The sequence below is a fragment of the Bos mutus genome, chromosome 16, assembly GCF_027580195.1.
Source record: "Bos mutus isolate GX-2022 chromosome 16, NWIPB_WYAK_1.1, whole genome shotgun sequence".
NCBI lineage: Eukaryota > Metazoa > Chordata > Mammalia > Artiodactyla > Bovidae > Bos > Bos mutus.
In genome coordinates, this window is record NC_091632.1 from 16,951,861 (window position 1) to 16,971,558 (window position 19,698).

The following is a 19,698-nucleotide window of genomic DNA, read 5'->3' on the forward strand; positions in this document are numbered from 1 at the left end:
TGAGATATTTTCCAGTTGGACCTTTTTTTGCAGCCTCTTGTCTCCAGCTGTGCATACAATTGGCGAGTTGACTTCTAGGAAGTAGATTTCATCTAAAGATCTCAACTGACATCCTTTTGAAACTTACTACTACTCTTCTGTGTTTTTGATGGACTTCCCTGGTAGTTCAGACGGTAAAGCGTCTGCCTACAATACGGGAGACCCAGGTTCGATCCCTGGGTCAGGAAGATCCCCTGGAGAAGGAAATGGCAACCCACTCCAGTATTCATGCCTGGAAAATCCCACGGACCGAGGAGCCTGGTGGGCTACAATCCATGGGGTCGCAAAGAGTCAGACATGACTGCCGACTTCTGTGTGTGTCTGTGTTAAAAAGTTTTTTAAAAAATAAAGTAAAGCTAGCCTATGTTGTTTGAAGTCAGGTTAATGGTTACTCTGGGGGCATAGAGACTGGGAGGGAACAAGAGAAAGGATGTGAGGGGCTAGCGATGCTCCAAGTTTTGATCTAAGGACTGGTAACCGTACAGTCTGATTTCTGCACTTGTATGTATCACACTTCAATAAAAATTTACCTAAAAAAATGACTGATGGTAGAGAAAGAAGGTAACAACATGACTTCAAGTGGAAGTGTCTATGAGAGCGTGGAGGAATGGCAAGCACCTGGTATAACAAACGATAAAAGGATAGAGAGCCCTGGATGGCGGTCGATTTATGACAGGGAAAGACAGAGCTAGCTACAGGAAAACGAGATGTTTAGAGAAGGATTTAAGGTCAGGAGAAGGTAGGAGGAGGGTAACAGTTCATCACTGTCTAGCTTTCTAGGTCTTGCTAAATTTGGTTGTGCAAGAGTGAGCAAAGTGCCCCAGGGAGAGGTTATCAACAAGCAGTACTGTCATCATCACCCTGAGGAGCCTAAAGCAGGACTACCAGGCAACAGAAGGGCGCCTATGAACACAGACGCTTTAAGAAAAAGCCTGTACTCTGCATACACTTCCAGGGCCAGGTATACAGGAGATACTCAATATATGCATGAATGTATTCTAGACAGTCCTCAGTAGGGGGTCAAGAATAAGATGTAAGTGGTATAAAACTAAGACACATCTATCAGAAACTACCTGTAAAGGCAGAAGATGTTTAAGTTTTATAAAGATCATAGATAAAGAAAAATTTAGAAGGGCAGAGTTCTGGCAAATGAAGGATCAGATAAGGGAACAGGACTGGGAGTCTAGGAGGGAGAGAATTTCAGGAGTGGACTCTCCATGTCTAGTGTTGGTCGGGAGTGAAATGAATAGGAAAAGGTCCCTGGTTCTGAGGTGGGGGTTCCCATGGTAACCTGCAAGGGGCTCAAATGAGCCAAATAAATGATGGGCATAATTTCTCAAGGGCTCCAGATGGAATGGCTAAACAAAAAATGATGGAAGCAGTAAGCAGATAAACAGAATACAAGCAGAAACACCAGGCACCCAAAGGTAATAGAAATATTAAATAGTAATTAAGAAGTAAAAATGTGTGACATGAATATTTGGGGTGAGTTTTTAAAATAGAAAAAAAAGGTTGATTGAAAAAAAAAAGGCAAGGAATCTATAAGAAGCAGATATTAAAGATATTTGAAAATCACTGGAAACTGGAGCTTGCCTGGGGAAAGCAATGACAATCAAGAAAAAAAAGTGGAAGGGTCAACCTTCTTGCAGACAGCAGACACCCAGTCTGGGACCTGGGTGAAGGGTAGGAGAAGAGAAGCAGCAGCTGGAACATATTAAACACAGATATGGGCACAGGACGCCACTCCAGAAATAGATGCCAGCCTGGGCTTTTGGCTCTGGATCTGATCAGGGTGGTTTCTTTAAAGAAGACCCTCATTTGATGGTCTGTACTGTCCTTTATCATGATAAAGTTCTGTGTTTCTTAAATGAAAATCATAAGAGGAGAATCTGTACAGTGGCCAAATGAGCCTCATTCACAACATTAGTAAACATGATAATTAAATTATATATACAGTATTTCATTTTGGATGATCAAAAGCTAGATTGATTCTCTCTCATTTATTTAACGCTCTCTAACCAGTTATTTATATGTTGGGTCAAGGGTAAAGAAAAGTAAAATGTTTTAGTCCTGGGGTGGGTGGGGGTCGGGGTGTGTGTGTGTGTGTGTGTGTGTGTGTGTGTGTGTTCAGGTGTAAATGCAAGTATCACAGAGCGATGAATAAGAACCTCTGTGATTCAACATTCCTCTCCTGCAGATGGTCAAAGCTCTAAACAGATTTCTAATCATACTGTAGTTATAATCACACAATGTTACAAATTGGCAAATAATCACATTAAATCAGGAAGGAAAAAATCTCCTTTAGTGTATAATGGTTATGAGATTCGTGACACCCTTTTGAAAATGAACCAGATGTAAAGAACACAGCTTTCTTTTATGTGGTATTTTCCAACTTCCTGTGGATAAAAACATTTCCAGGCCATATTTTTTTCTAAATATGAGTTAAATTTTCTTGTAAAAGATTGTCAGAGTATTAGCTCTCAGGATAAAACTCTCAGTACTCATAACAAAGGGGAGCAGTTCAGAAATTGTGTGTGTGTGTACACACTCACAACATGAAACCTCTCAAAGTATAGGAAGGTCACAAAAGATAGTTTAGAAAATTAAAATACCTCCAATCTAGAACTGAGAATTTCTATCTTTAGTTTGCTTTTTTTTTTTTACTCAAATATATTGTGGTTCTGGTTGGTAATTAGAATCAAGGATTCCATAAACCAGTCCAGAAAATAATACCTTCTTTAATAAAACTAATGATGAAAACTCTGATGTTTTTACAACTTGGGAATTTTATTTGGCTGAAATGTTTTTATCATCACTTCCAAATTCATCTATTGTTTCATCTTACATTTACCTAAATTCAATAGAAGTTGACATATTGGCATGGCAAGAGAATTATTGAAATCCATACACAGATTCTCAGTTTTGAAATATTTTTTTAAATTAAATTTATAATTTCAAAGCATGAGTAAACAATGGAAAAGGTCTTACATACGGTTTTAGGGTCCTAGAGTACTACAATTTAGGCCAGTTCTATTAAGGATGTACATAATGCCAATATAGTCAAAGCTATGGTTTTTCTAGTAGTCATGTATGTATGTGAGAGTTGGACCATAAAGAAGGCTGAGTGCTGAAGAATGGATGCTTTTGAACTGTGGTGTTGGAAAAGACTCTTGAGAGTCCCTTGGACTGCAAGGAGATCAAACCAGTCCATCCTAAAGGAAATCTGTCCTGAGTGTTTATTGGAAGGACTGATGCTGAAACTGAAGCTCCAATACTTTGGCCACCTGCTGCAAAGAGCCCAATCACTGGAAAAGACCCTGATGCTGGAAAAGATGAGGCAGGAGGAGAAGGAGATGACAGAGGGTGAGATGGTTGGATGGCATCACAACTCAATGGACATGAGTTTGAGCAAGCTCCGGGAGATGATGAAGGATAGGGAAGCCTGGTGTGCTGCAATCCACAGGGTCACAAAGAAGCGGACACGACTGAGTGACTGAGCAACACAATGCTAAATTCTTGTACAATCTGGAAATTTAATGACTTATTTGAGGATATACCATACATTATATTATGTATAATCAGTTACGCATTAACAAATTTTAACTAAAAGGCTAAAATTTTAGACTATAAAACATGAGAAATAAAAACTAACCAAAATTGCTGCAGAACCTCAGTTTCTCCATTGTGTTCATGTCAGGCATCATGAAGATGCCCACCTATTGTACAAATAAGACCATCTACCCTCTGGGCTTCCCTGGTGACTCAGTGATAAATACTCTGCCTGCAAATGCAAGTTTGATCCCCGGTTCAGGAAGATCCCTTAGAGGAGAAAATGGCAACCTACTCCAGTATTCTTGCCTGGGAAATCCCATGGACAGAAGTGGCCGAGAGGGCTACTGTCTATGGGGCGGCAAAGAGTTGGACATAACCAAGTGATTAAACAACAAAAATAATTTATTCTCCAGGTTCCTCAGCCTAAAATGAACTCTGCAACTCTTTAATTCCTTTCCAATTCCTCCAATCTATCTTGAGAATCTCTATTTACTAACATAAAACACTAGCTATACCTGAAAGAACATCAGGATGGAATTTCCTTTCATTTAACCAAACAAAGTTTAAGTCTCAATATGGCATTAATTAAAAGATTTTGACCAGGCAATCAAGAGCGGGGTACAAGAATATGCAATTTTTTAAGGTACAGATTCTTTTTTTAATTTTTGCTGAAGTATAGTTCATTTACAATGTTGTATTAATTTCTTCTGTACAGCAAAGGGCTTCCCTGGTGGCACAGACAGTAAAGAATCCACCTGTTATGCGAGAGATCTGGGTTCGATCCCTGAGTCAGGAAAATCCCCTGGAGAAGGGAATGGCTAACCATTCCACTATCCTTACCTGGAGAAATCCATGGACAGAGGAGCCTGGCGGGCTACAGTCCACGGGGTCGCAAAGAGTCAGACACAACTAACTTTCATTTGTTCATGCATTTTTAAAGAATGCCACAGGCGCTTCTGAGCCCTGCATTCTAAAGACCACACTTAAAGACACAAGCAGTCCAATGTCTTAGTTTTTTTTTAAAAAAAAAAAAAAATAATCATCACTTACCAAGAGTCATCATTTTCTTAAATAATTTAATTGAAATCTGTTTATACTCGTCACACTACACCCTCTTCAAGTTACAAGTACTGCAAGACTGGCCCCTCTTGCTGTAGCCAACCTGGCTTCAAGACCCTGAACAGCTGCTCTGACCATGTGTGAAGTTGCAGGCCAGGCCTGCCTTATCCTGTTTTCTCACACGGGTCTGATAACCTCTGCACAGTAAGCATGACCAGCCTGGACCCTCTGGGCAAGATCTGACCCCTCGTATGGGACTGGGGCAGGAGTGGGGAATCTATTTAGGAAATTCATGTTGATGATAACAATACAGTTTTTGCTTAAATTACTTTTTGCAACTCTACCTTTAGGAAGTGCCAGAGGAAATAAGGGACAAAGTTCAATTTCATTTCAATGACATCAAATCCTTTATCTTTGGAGGGTAATTTGATTTCTAGCACTCACATTGCTGTTGTTCAGTTGCTAAGTTGTGTCTGACTCTCTGGATCCCATGGACTGCAGCATGACAGGCCTCCCTGACCCTCACTATCTCCCCGAGATTGCTCAAATTCATGTTCACTGAGTCAGTGATATCATCCAACCAAACCATCTCATTCTCTGTCACCCCTTCTCCTCCTGCCCTCAATCTTTCCCAGCATCAGGGTCTTTTCTAATGAGTCAGTTCTTCACATCAGGTGGCGGAAGTAATGTAGTTTTAGCATCAGTCCTTCCAATAATATTCAGAGTTGATTTTCTTTAGGATTGACTGGTTTGATTTCCTTGCAGTCCAAGGGACTCTCAAGAGTCTTCTCCAACACCACAGTTCAAAAGCATCAATTCTTCAGTGCTCAGCTATCTTTATGGTCCAAATTCTCACATCCATACATGACTACTGGAAAAACCATAGCCTTGACTAGACGTACCTTTGTCGTCAAAGTGTTCTCTCTGCTTTTTAATACGCTATCTAGGTTTGTCATAGCTTTTCTTCCAAGGAGCAAGCGTCTTTTAATTTCATGGCTGCAGTCACCATCTGCAGTGATTTTGGAGCCCAGGAAAATAAAGTCTGTCACTGTTTTCACTGTTTCCCAATCTATTTGCCATGAAATGTTGGAACCGAATGCCATGATTTTAGTTTTTTGAATGCTGAGTTTCAAGCCAGCTTCTTCACTCTCCTCTTGCACTCCCATCAAGAGGTTCTTTAGTTCCTATTCACTTTCTGACATTAGAGTTGTATCATCTGCATATCTGAGGTTGTTGATATTTCTCTCCACAATATTGATCCAGCTTGTGATTCATCCAGCCTGGCATTTTGCTTGATGTACTCTGCATAGAAGTTAAATAAGCAGGGTGACAATATACAGCCTTGACATACACCTTTCCCAATTTTGAAACAGCCTGTTGTTCCATTTTGGTTCTAACTGTTGATTCTTGACCAGCATACTGGTTTCTCAGAAGACAGGCAAGGTAGTCTAGTATTCCCATCTCCTTCAGAATTTTCCACAGTTTATTGTGATCCACACAGTCAAAGGATTTAGAGAAGTCAATGAAGCAGATGATTTTTCTGGAATTCTCTTGCTTTCTCTGTGATCCAATGGATGTTGGCAATTTGATCTCTGGTTCCTCTGCCCTTTTAAAATCCAGCTTGTACATCTGTAATTTCTCAGTTCAAGTACTGCTGAAGTCTCACTTGAAGGATTTTGAGCATTACCCTGCTAGCATGTAAAATGAGTGTAATTTAGTTCACTAATTCCTAAGACGTCGATGTTCACTCTTGTCATCTCCTGCTCGACTATGTCCAATTTACCTTGATTCATGGACCTAACATTCCAGGTTTCTATGCAGTATTGTTCTGTACAGCATCAGACTTTACTTCCAGATACATCCACAACTGAGCATCATTTCCACCTTGGCCCAGTCTCTTCATTCTTTCTGGAGCTATTTCTCCATTCTTCCCCAGGAGTCTATTGGACACTTTCTAACCCAGGGAGCTCATCTTCCAGTGTCATATCTTTTTGCCTTTTCATACTATTCATGGGGTGCTCAAGGCAAGCATACTGGAGTAGTTTGCCATTCCCTCCTCCAGTGGACCACTTTTTGTCAGAACTCTCTACTATGACCAGTCCATCTTGGGTGGCTCTGTATGGCAAGCCCCTTCGCCATGACAAGGGTATGATCCATGAAGAGGCTAGCACTCATAAGTCAGTACTATTAAAAAGTTTCTAGCCAAAAAGAGTTTCTACAAAAGCAGGGTTTTTAGTGATTTGGACCCTGCTAATCATCAGTTAGCAGAATCAAGAGTTTCCCAGGTGGCACTAATGGTAAAGAATCCGCCTGCCAATACAGGAGACACAAGAGACATGGGTTGGATCCCTGCATCAGGAATCTTCCCTGGAGAACAGAATGGCAACCCACTCCCGTATTCTTGCCTGTGAAGTTCCATGGACAGAAGAACCTGGTGGGCTATGGTTCTCAGGGTCTCAAAGAATCGGATACAACTGAATGATTGAGCACAGTGAGCTTAGCTGGCTTAGTTAGATACTAAGCCCCTTGGTGGCACTGTAATGTCACAACCTGACTAGATTAATCTACATTCCCAGAACTCTCTTCCCTGTACATTTCTGGTTACCAGGGCCAAAACTGATTGACAACTATCTGCACAGCAATTTCTCATTACCTCACAAATGTTTGTTATTTAAAAAACAAACATTATTTGAATATCCACTATGTGCTGAACATAGTAATGGGTGCTTTCCAAATTAATCCTCACAGGAGCTATGCTGGCATCATTTCTAATTGAGTATAAACACAAAAGCTGAGTTTGAGGGAGTTTACAGACCCTGGCCAAGAAACAAATACCTGCAAAGTAGATTTCCTGAGTACAAATCTACTACAGCAGAGTTTGGTTTTGAACTATATTTTACTTCCAGCTAATATTTTCCTTGAAGATTAGACCAAATACCAGTTCTTCACTGATTCTATTAGTCATTCAAAATATATACACAGTGCAGTCTGGCAGATACCTAACTTGCATTCATATTTTCCACCAATATCCATCTTTTCACAATTGGTCATTTATTTCAAGGATCCAAATTACTGACCTTTTTGAGTTTTCCTCGATCTATGGGTTTCTCTGTTTATTTATCACAGTTCATGTCTTCTGAAGACCTTCTTCAAAACATTTGGTGTCCTGGTCAAAAACATTTGTTTCTAACACTGCTTCTTCATTGCTCTGATTTTCTGGTAAATTATCATGTGTCTGGCTTGTATTTTAGTGAAACTTACGTAAAATTTGCTGGGATTTGCTCTGAATAACAGTAACACCTTTTCATGTTGGCAGGAAACATTTTTACACTGGCAACGCATCCACTCATTCTGGCCAGCTGCAGGCACAAGATTGATGGGCTAACCTTGAGAGCTGGGCTGCTGTAAACTGAAACACGTTACAACATGTCCCTGCTATGACGACTCCTCCCCTCCGCTCACAAATTACACCAGAGAGCACAGTATCATCCTTTCACAGTCACACCTGGGAACTTGACACTGGCTGACACCTTTCTACTGTTTATTTCCAATGTCTCAATTTTCCACTCTTCTAAAGGGCTTAGTGTCATCTGAAAGCTTGGCACTTTCACTCTATGCCCAGGGCGGCAGATCACTGATAAAAATGCTAAATAAAACCCATCTCAGTTCCAATCTCGACAGAAGGCTCACTATTTAAAGGACTCCATTCAAAGAAGTGCCTGTTTTCCCTTGCCCTTTGTTTCTTCCGTCTAAACTGCTTCCTTCCCTTGGACAAAACACATCTCTTCCAGTTTCACAGGGTGTCTTAGCTGTGGCAGGGCAAGGGAGGGGAGTATGGGGTAAGGCTTTTGGAAATTTAAATAAATCCTCTCCCATGTCTGCATCCTTGGTTAACTTACAAACCATGCCAGTGCTGGCTGAAGAGCCAGACTTGCGTCTCTAAGCAGCGGTGTGACTGTGGGCAAAGCCCCTTCCTCTCCCTAGCTGTCATCTCCTTCATCTGTACAATAAAGCAAATGGCCTCTAGAATGTGTGGCATCTCACGTTTGGGTATAAAGCCATGACTCTGGTAAAGCTTAGTTTACCTTGATAGACAGCAAACTACTTTTTCAAATAAGCTATGTTTGCTTAAAATTTGGGTGGTTTCTTCTTTTTTTTTTTTGGCCCTACAGAACATTTAGTACCTTTCTGATGGATGGAATCTTTTATGAGTAATCAGAGATGAGGCAGATATTGAAAGCAATAAAGAGGGGAAATCTGAAAGACTTGAGCCACATCTCCACCACATAAAGTACAGGAACATGTTATCTGGCACTCTGCAGTGATCTGACATAGAAAGAAACTTTCAAACAAGGATGTACGGAGAACGATACTCGCACATCCATTTGGACCATCCAGTTTCTGGTAGGTGGCTAAAGCATGAAGACAGCTGGACTCTGAGTGCCACAGATCCAGATGGGCCACTGCGGAGATATGGGTTGATCACAGTATTGAGAAGCACGCCAAGTTATACAGAAAGTACAAGTATCAGCGGTCACAACCTAAATGCCTACAGAGCCAGCAGGTCGCATGAAGGAGTCCATATTGCACCACAGGGAGTCAGGGTAATGGGCAAACTGGATAGCACATGCCTACCTGCAAGGCATCCAAGTCCAACTCTTTAAAAAATGGTGCAGGTACAACAAAACCCACCAGGAGACCAGCATCAGCTCTCACACTGCTAGTTCATCATCTCTGATTTCCAAGTACTCCTGCCCCTGCTGTTCTCTGCTCACCCTTCAGTAGGAACTACCCCCCACTCCTGCTTCTCTAGTAAAGCTGGGGAGTCAGGGGACATGTGGACAGAAGTATTTCTCTGGCAATGAAATGTGAAGGATTCAACTAATTGATGGATAAAATCTCCACTTATCAGTAATAAAACTTCTATTAGGGGAAAAACCCACAATCCTTTTTCAGAGAATGATAATAGAACCCCTTTATGGGATTGTAGCCTGGTGGCTCAGACGGTAAAGAATCCACTTACTATGCAGGAGACCTGGGTTTGATCCCTGGGGTTGGGAAGATCCCCTGGAGGCGGGGCAATGGCAACCCATTCCAGCATCCTTGCCTGGAGAATCCCCATGGACAGAGGAGCCTGGCGGACTACAGTCCATGGGGTCACAAAGAGTTGGACACAACTGAGCAGTCGACTAAGCATACAAGTGAGGGCCAAAAAAGAAAATTACGGAAAATACTTACCGCAGTACCTCACACATAAATGCTAGCCACTCTCATGGTTACTACTATTAAATTCTGTCTAATGACAGAATACCAACTACCTTCTTCCACAAAACCCCATAGAGTTATATTCTCAGGCCCTGCTGGCTAGGCCTGGAGGTCTTGTATTGGGTCAGAAAACAGCTATGCCATAAAAGCACAAAAAAGGACTCTATGCTTTCTAGATGCTGCTGCTGCTCAGGCACTGTGGGGCTCTTTCACGCGGGAGTCCCGCACGCCAGCCACTTCCCTCCTCCCTTCCCACCCATTCTGCCCCAACTTAAGGTCCCCCTCACTGAGATGCCAGGGAAAAAGCAGAGCAAAGGATTCTAAAACATCTACCCTCCTGTGCCTCTCTCTCCCTGCAAGATTTTTTAAAAAACCCAGTATTGAAATTAACACACTCCTCCCAATCCCACCCATTATAATGGTATCCCGAAAAATCCGAGAAATACTTTTTAAGGAAGTGGATGCTTTCTTAAAAAAAAATCCATACAGCATAGCTGGCATGCTTTGACATGACAAAACACCTCTTCTCCTCACTACTGTTTACTTTTCCCCCTCTCTCTACCTCTCAGCTGAAGGTAGACACTGTTGCGTGGGATCATTGGGTTCTACTAGGCTTTTGAACAAATTCAATATTCTAAAATTTTAATCCCTGCTGTATTATAAACCTTTATTACTCCATGAGTCAAATGTTGGATCTTTCTCAGTCTCCTGCAATGCAACTCTGATAAAGAACCATTTGGAATCAATGAATCAGTGAATAAACAAATGAATACATGTATTTTTGAAGATCAGGGAATGCAAAAAAAAACCAAAATCGTTGCCCTCGCTTAAGACATCAAGTTATATCCAAGCAGCTCAACAGAAACACATGATTTTTGTTTGCTTTTGAGAATTTCAGAACAGATCATCAAATACTAGTAAATACACATTAGCCATATGATTAAAAATGAGAATTTTAAACAAAAAAACAACTAGATTGTGTTTAAGTACTAACTTCATTTTATTTGGGTACACCTCATTGTTCTGTTGCCTAACCTTCTATCTCTCTACATATTCTTGCAAAAGAGATCTTTTTCCTGAGAGGGGAAAGAGAAGGATAAAAAGGATATCCATACATGTGGAAGACTTGGTATGATGAGGTAGGCACTAAGGTGTGCTTTTGCTTTAATTAATAAAAGTCTAAACTTTGGAGAGTCATCCTCTTTACAGAAAAACGTAAGGAAATCCTAGTTGAGGATTGAGATAAGCTAATTAATCAGCTTCTCTAAAGGAAATTCAACTGATTTTAGAATATTAATGGCTCCCCCAACTCTGCAGGATTTTTCCAGTAAGTCAAGTCCTGGGGCAGAAATGGTTACTAACGCCTCAATTTTATTTTCCTATTTGCATGCTGTTGCTGTTCAGTCATTAAGTTGTATCTGACTCTCTGCGACCTCATGGACTGCAGCACACCAGGCCTCCCTGTTCCATACTATCTGTCAGAGTGCACATACAGAGTGAAAATTTTATTTTTGTTCCCCTGTGGATTTTTTTATTATTGTTATTTACTCTTTCTCTTTGATCACACCCATAACAGCAGACTCAGATCCGCCCAGCAAGTCACAAGGCAACAATAAAACCAGCAGAGATGAATGAACAGGGACGTAGGTAGCAGGCTGTCCTGGGCAGGACTGGCTACAGAATTTGCAGAGTCTAGTGAAAAATGAAATGCGGGGTTCGTTATTCAAAAATCATTAAGAATTTCTGGGCCTTCCCCAATGGTCCAGCGGTTAAGACTCCAAGCTTCCACTGCAGGGGGCACGGATTCAATCCCTGGTCAGGAACTAAGATTCCACATGCTGCCTGGTTAGGACTCCAAGCTTCCACTGCAGGGAGCACGGATTCAATCCCTGGTCAGGGAACTAAGATTCCACATGCTGCCTGCTGCAGCCAAAAAAAAAAATCATTAAGAATTTCAAAAGAATGGCAGCAGAGCACAAAGCCAAGTTCAGTACCTTTCTGAGTGTGGGGCCCCGTGCAAATAACTGCACAGGTCACAGGCCCACAAAGCTGGGCCAGGAAGACACTTACCAGGCTCCCCGTGATTCAAGAAAAGAGCGAGAAAGCAAACGCCAGGAAGTAAATAACATGAGCAGTGTAAGCTTTACAGACAAACTCCAATTTCCAATAAATCAAATGTGTGGAAATGAAATAAATGCTGCTTGGAGATACTGCTCTTTCAGAAGAGAGAGGACATGTTGAGATCTGCTCATTATATACTCCCACTGACTAGCAAAGTGTCTTAACATGGAATAGGTGCTTAACACAAAGGTTGAAATCAGAAATAATGCAAAAGGCAACTCACATTTTCATCAACTCATCTCCTTTGGGGAATCAATTCTGCTGGCCTTCAAGATGGCTGTTTGTGGCGCACAGCTATCCTCCTCTCTCATCTCATCATTCGTGACGTTGGCCACACAGTATAATGTTTGAGATTAAATCTCAGTATCAACAGCATCTTAAAATATCTGGCAGAAACAATTTCGTTCTCAATCATCAGACAGAGAGAGAACAAGTTCTCATTCACTGGCTGGAGCTGGCTCGGAGAAGGATTTGCCATTCTCAGCAAATTATATTATCCACAGGGAATTCATGCTGAATTTTAAGTCTGACTTGAAGGGAGTCCCTATTTCCCAGCCCACGGGTAAACTTTAAATAGCCATTAAAATGACATTTCAAAATAATAAAAGAACTCAGAGAACTGGAGGAACAAAATATATGGTGTTGTAAAAGGAAATGGAAACGTTACCATAATTAGAGCTTTTAAAAGAGACATTTTAAACACTGGTTGAACACTGACTTGTTTACAATAGCACTCGAGGCAGATGGCAAGAGACTAAGGAGGAAACCTTAGGTATTTACAAGAAAGGTAAGGTGAAGAAAGCTTTTGTAAGGTCACTGGAACCACTTCTTGAAGCCTAGTTAAAAAAAAAAAAAAAAACACCAGTTTGACCTTCACAGGGATGTAAAACGTCTTAAGTGAATCTACCTTAAACATCAACAGAAATGTCAATAGCCCAAAACATGTAACTGGAAGTGGGGTACACTCCCCACCACCATCTAACACTGTAACAATGTTATACCTCCCTTGTCACTCACCATCGTAACAGAAAATGCACCCATGCTCTTTATGGCACCGAAAGAGTGCAGCTTTCACCGTGGCCATATATTTCCAGTTAGTGGAATGACACATTGCCCCATTAGTTCTTCCCAGACAAGGAATTACATTTAACATTGTGGAATGCTCCCTACTAGTCCATAAAGAGATTAAGACTTTTTTTCAAAATCTTTCTGGAAATAACTACCAGGCAGTTTTACCAAGAAGGCTAGTAGAGAAGGCGATGGCACCCCACTCCAGTACTCTTGCCTGGAAAATCCCATGGACGGAGGAGCCTTGTAGGCTGCAGTCCATGGGGTTGAGAAGAGTCAGACATGACTGAGCAACTTCACTTTCACTTTTCACTTTCATGCATTGGAGAAGGAAATGGCAACCCACTCCAGTGTTCTTGCCTGGAGAATCCCAGGGACGGGGGAGCCTGGTGGGCTGCCATCTATGGGGCTGCACAGAGTTGGACACAACTGAAGCGACTTAGCAGCAGCAGCATGTAGCCTCATTGTCCAGTACTTTATGGAAGTTGGGAGATGTACAGGAGAAGAGTGATAACAAGAGAAGAGCGACCCACAGAGGCTGAGAAGTGCAGAACACACAGAGGCAGCGCCCACTGGGTGGAGGGAGCCTGCCACAGGTCCCACAGACCTGGAGTTCCCACCGGATGTGCTGCAGTGTGCCGAGACCGCCCTTGGAGGGCAGAGCAACTGTGCTGGCCACAGTGGTGGCTCCACTGCTTTGTCTAAACGGCGCTCACCTCTAGCAGCACAGACCACCCCACCTCCACAGCGGGCTACAAATGTGTCCTGGAAAAGAAGGACAGGCTATCTGGCCTTCTTAGGACAATTAGAAGCCCCTGGCTGCTTGCTGCTTAGTTGCTCAGTTGTCTCCAACTCTTTGCGACCCTTTGGATTTTGGCCTGTCAGGATCCTCTGTCCATGAGATTTTTCAGGCAAAAATACTGGAGAGGGTTGCTATTTTCCTCCTCCGAGGCATCTTTCCAACACAGGGATAGAATCCACATCTCCCATGTCTCCTGCATTGCAGGCAGATTCTTTACCCACTGAACCATCCGGGAAGCCCAGAAGGCCCTTGGCAATATGCAAATAGGCCATTCAACAGGGATAATGCGAAGACAAACATGTTCTGATAACAGAAAAATGCCCCAGAATTGAAAATTTTAGAAATCATGCATGCAGTGAAGGAACTTCAACCTCGAAGCCAATTCACTCTTCAAAAATTACTTCTTCTCTTACAAAGTGTTCTCTTTAGTATTGAAAAAACTAAAGAGGGACTTCCTCACTGGAGGAAGACTTGGAAAAACCCCAGTCCTAAACGAAAAGCAGTGATCTTGGCCAGCAGCTTTCTGGTTTCCCCTGGCTATTATTAAGGATCCTTCTGTTTGACTAAGAATTTCTCCACCTCTCACAAACCATCTTTCTTCATTCTGTGTCCAGAAAAATCTGAACACCATGTGTTTATAATGAGCCTGTTGCTATGCACATCATTAAAACACATTACAAAAATCTTTCCTTTGAGTCAGGAGGAGGGCAGAACGGGGGAAGATAAACTCCTAACCAGAGTCCCGTTGCTGAACAGAAAAGCTGGCAAAAAGGCAGAAGAGAAGCCAAGCAAAATGGAAAAAATTATGGTGGTCCATCCTTGAGTCATTTTAACCAAAGGGGGAAAAACGAACATTTTTAAAGCCCCAAGGTAATGTATCTTACAGCTTGGAGAGAATTCTCTCCCTAATCTCTTTCCTTTTCATGGTTTCATGACTCATCCTCCATCTGTCTGTTAGTGTGTCCTCTTCACCAGCTTTTTCACACTTCTTTAAGAATATTAAGAGTTTTTTTTTTCCCCCTTTTATGTGTACTTCTATGTGTATTCTCCCTCTGATAACTTTGGTCTTCTATTCAATCACCACCTAAATGTTGGTTCTGAACTGTCTGTTTCATCCCTGACTCCACCATAGTTATCTTGGCATTTTTCCCTCACTTATGAAGAGGCTTGTTTTTGAAAAGTCATATCTGGGAGATGAGAGGAAACACAGTACATCAAAATTAAAGGGAAAAAAAAAAACAGGGGCTTCTCTGGTGGTCCCGGGGTTAAGAATCCGCCTGCTGATGCAGGGGACACAGGTTCAATCCCTGGTTTGGGAAGATACCACATGCCAGTAAGGAAGGGCTAGGAGCAAGTAAGCCTGTGCACCACAGCTGCTGAGCCTGTGCTCTAGAGCCCGGGAGCCACAGCTACTGAAGCCCACACGCCCTAGAGTCCATGGTCCCAAGAGAGGCCACCACAATGAGAAGCCCACACACTGCAAATAGAGAGTAGCCCCTGCTCGCCACAACCAGGGAAAAAGCCCCAACAGAGACCCAGCACAGCATCAAATAAATAAGTAAAATTATTATTTTTTAAATTTAAAAACAGTGTCTCAATTTTCTAATTTAAAAAACACTGATCATCTTAATAAAGTCAATCACCTTCTTAAACAGCATGCAATCAACATCCTTTTCTGATTTTTGGTGCATTGTTCCAAATACTGTATTAACCTGCAAGTTTTCAAGGATAGAACTGTCTGAAGATCAGAAATGAAACACACAGAATGAAATATACATTAAATATATCTTCATCTCTGTGTGTTTTTATATAGATTCACACACACACATACACACACAGAGACAGTATTAATTCTAACTTCCTTGTTCTTATTCAGAGAAGAAGCGGCTAATGTTATAGAACCTGTTTCACTCTCAAATAGAGGCAGCCAAATCACTGCAAACATGTGTTGCGTGAAAACAAGTGTGGTGGGCTCCAGACAAAGGCTTATTTTTCAAGCACAGATGGTTGAATGGTTGCCTCCTCCAAAGGGTTGTCTGCAATGAAAGACAGATCTCTAGTTCTAATCTATGCAAACATCTTACTGTGCAAGGCATCACAAAGACTAACTGTTCTGTGTCGAAGCTGCAGATCCCAGGTGCTCTCAGAAGCCCAAGTCCGTCTGCACCTGAGCCATCTGGTCACTCAGGAAACAGGGACTGCCTGGGAAGCCGGTCACTAGCCAGCTCCTGTGAGCGCTGCTGGGCCTTCGGTGAAACAGCGCTCTGGGATCCCACCCCACTACGGCTTCTCCTTGGCCGCTCTGCCTGGAAGACAGTTTCAATATTCAGTGGAGCCCCCAGAGGCTTCTAAAACCTCCCAAGAAGGTTCACATTCCCTAGGGCTCCTAATGATTGTTAGTACTACAGCTCTCTTCCACTTGAATTCAGCTAAATGTTCATCTCTAACATCAAACTCAGAAGTCCTGAACACTCCAAAATGTTCTTCTGTCTGAATGAGGCCTCCTTTACACTCTGGTCTATATGTCCAAAACTAAGGGTGGGTCTCAGTGAGCCAAATCTGGATCATGGTTGGTGGCCCTCAACCTTCCCAAGTATATACATTCCTTTTTTCTCTTTTTTTTTTTTTTTGGTCACACTGTGTGGCTTATGGAATTGTGGTTCCCCAACCAGGGCTGGAACCCAGGGCCCCCACAGTGAGAGCGCTGAGTCTGACCACTGAACCCTGATGGAATTCCCTGCTTCTTTTCTTTATCCCTTTATCAATGTTCCTTTATTTACTTACAACACTTTTCTCTCTTGTTTCTCCATCTCTCCAGCATAAGTCTTTGACCTGCTCTGACACCCCTTGGCACATTTCAGTTTTCGGGCCCTTTGAGACCACAAAAATTCCTGCAATGCTGGTGCAGGGGGATCAGGGGTGGGAGGGGGAGGAGTACCAAAAAACTCCTCTTGCAAACCCAGCTCCTAATTACAAATATCCTTTCCCACAGAGAGAAGGTTATACCTGAAATTTACATAGGTTAGTTCCAGAGTTTACATCTAAAAAAAATGTCCTTCAAAGTTCTGAATTATTTTCAGTTAGTTTTTCTGCTCAAACAGAGAGTCTGCTTCAAACTCCTCTGTTGAAAAACACTTCTTTCCTTCCTTATCAAACCTCTTACATGAACCAACCTAACCAAGCAAAAAGAAAGTCAAAAGTTCCTACTCTATACCTCAGGTTTTGAGATTTAAACATGCTTTGTTTCAGCTTTTATAGGCAAACATTGACAATCAAATAATGCAGCATTGTTTACTTATCTAGAAAATCTGAAACTGTAAAGAGTTTTATAGGTTAACTAATTGATTCCCAAGTCTGAATGAACATCAGAACTACCTGAGGAATATTGCTTATTTTAAACAACACATCCTTGTGATCCCCAGCCTGAGACATTCAAGTTCAGACTTCTGGTGCAGTCCTAGAATCCATATTTCGAATAAATGCTTTGGGTTAATTGTGATCCAGCAAGCCCTGGTCTGAGAATCACTGATGATTCCAACATCCTATCCAATATGGCAGTCTCCTCTTCAAGACACCACACAGGCTATTCACCCTGAACTACAGCAATCCCAGAGACCAAGGAGCCTGCTCTATTGTAAGTCTGCTTGTTCCACTTTTATATGGCTTTAATTATTAGAAACTCTGTTCTTATGTCAAGCCAAATAACCAAAGTCTTTCAACTCCTTGAACTTCATCGTTACTAACCCTAATTTTGTTCTTCAGAGCTGACACAGAATTCCCTCCCCATGGGAGTTCAAAGGCAGCTACTGCACCCTTGCAAGTCTTCATCTTTTTAAGCTTAAACAATCTTTTGTTTTTTTAACTTCATAAAGCATAATTTCTGTGTCCCTCACCACTTCAACTGCTCTTCCTAAATAGACCTTACAGAATAAATCTGTCTAGAGGAACACCACTTCATTTTTTTTTTTTTTCTTACAGGCTGAACTTTTCTCAGTATGCATTAATTCATAGTCCATGTTTCACCCTTGGCCTTCATGGTCTTGCATTTAAAGGTCCAAGAGCTATGAATCAGCAAGTATTTATTAACCTAATGCTGTGTTCCTAACACTGTATAAAGAACTCAAGAAGGATTCAAAAGCTGGAGGAAATCATCTTGATCTGATTTGACTTGAGGAGATTTGAGGAGATAATTTCTTAGACAGAAAGGACTTAAATGAAATCACTCAAAAAAGCAGCACATGATGGTATATAATTAAGTGCTTCAAATGAATGACACCTGAAAGACTGATGTAGGTTTCCTGGGTCAGTCAGCTCTCTCACAGCCTCTGTTTTATAGAAACACCACCTATGTAACAATAGTTTGGATTAAAAAAAGAAGAGGATGGACACTATCACCTTAAAATGTTAATAAAAATTTCAACTGCATCCTTATTTCAGAAATTTAAAATCTAAGAAATGACACATATAATAATCAAGTAGCATACTGTTCCTTTTATCCCAGATGTCACTGGCATTGCTTCCCAAGCACTCTGAATGCCATGATCAGAGTAAAAGGCTTATAAGTAGAGAGTTTATGCAATTCCCTTCATTACTCGAAATAACCATTTGATAAGGAAACACCCCCCACCACCTGCATATTTTAACGAACGTCAGTTGAAACATACTCATTTCATTCACAGAGCTGCAGACTCATCAGATCATTCAAGACTTAGATGCAAATCCCTCATTTTACAGATGGGGGAGAAATACCATTTCAAAGACGGTACAGGGTTTCTCCCAGGAAAAGCAGCCAATGAGCAGGAGGGTGGGGCCAATCCCCAGGTCTCTCTGCTTGCTGGCTTCCTATTTCTTTGTATTAAACCTACCAAACCAAAACTCTTACCCTGTCTGAGCTTTACTCAACTCTACTCCCATCTTCAGTGACCTTCTCAATCCTCAAATCCGAAGTCGGATGATGCATTTTGTTTGGGGACATTTTGAGGGAACAAGTGGACCAAACAGCATTAGGTGGTTAATTAATTTTTTTAAATTAAATTCTAGCATATTTATTTTACTTACAGTCTCCAATTAATATTTCTATGCTTCTAGACACAAAATTCTACCTGTCTCAGGATCACTGCTACCTCACAAGCAGAAGAGGGAAACGCTGGCATGAGCTACATGGATTCAAACAAAAATTCTAAAGCTGCAAAGTGGTAAACAATCCCCAACTACCTCCCCTCTCCTCCACTACACACACACACACACACACACACACACACACACACCCCCCACCCCCCTTAAATCAACCAGCTCATCCACTTCGTCTGAAGCCTCAGTTACTCCACACCCTTACTTGGAACACGGAGAAAAGCACCTACCTTGTGGCTTCTTGCTGAAGCCATGACACATTTGGCACATAGAACATGACTCCAAAGAAAAGCAGAGGCTCATTAGCGAATTTGTCCAGATGTTTCTTCAGAGGTTTCTCCAGCTCCACCCATCGTGCTTGCTGGCTCTTGCTGAGAAACCAAAGGCCAAAGTAGTGTGTCTAGGTAAAAAGACAAGAGAGCGTCAGTTCAGGCCTCCTAAGGGGCATCCTGAGACCACTCCAGCGTCTAACCTCACCTCTGGTCCCCCAGCCCGGACACAAGGATACAGCTTTTACTTTGGAACTTTTGAAAAAAAAACCAGAGGCACACAGTACTTACTGTAAACCACCCCGAGTGTCCAGATGGCAGTATTCCTACCCATGGCTGCTCTTTGTACACGTGGGCACGGATGCACCTGCGTTAGGTAAGGGCAGTGGGTGA

General features: G+C 41.9%; 1 protein-coding gene across 1 annotated transcript in view; it reads right to left on the reverse strand.

The window, feature by feature from the left end:
* The window catches only part of PTPN14 (protein tyrosine phosphatase non-receptor type 14), a 196,340-nt gene that overhangs the window by 92,541 nt on the left and 84,101 nt on the right, over positions 1-19,698 (reverse strand). Inside the window, exon 3 of the mRNA XM_005901280.3 lies at positions 19,267-19,436. Coding sequence (XP_005901342.1) covers positions 19,267-19,436 — 170 coding nt within the window. The remainder of the gene's footprint in view (positions 1-19,266; positions 19,437-19,698) is intronic.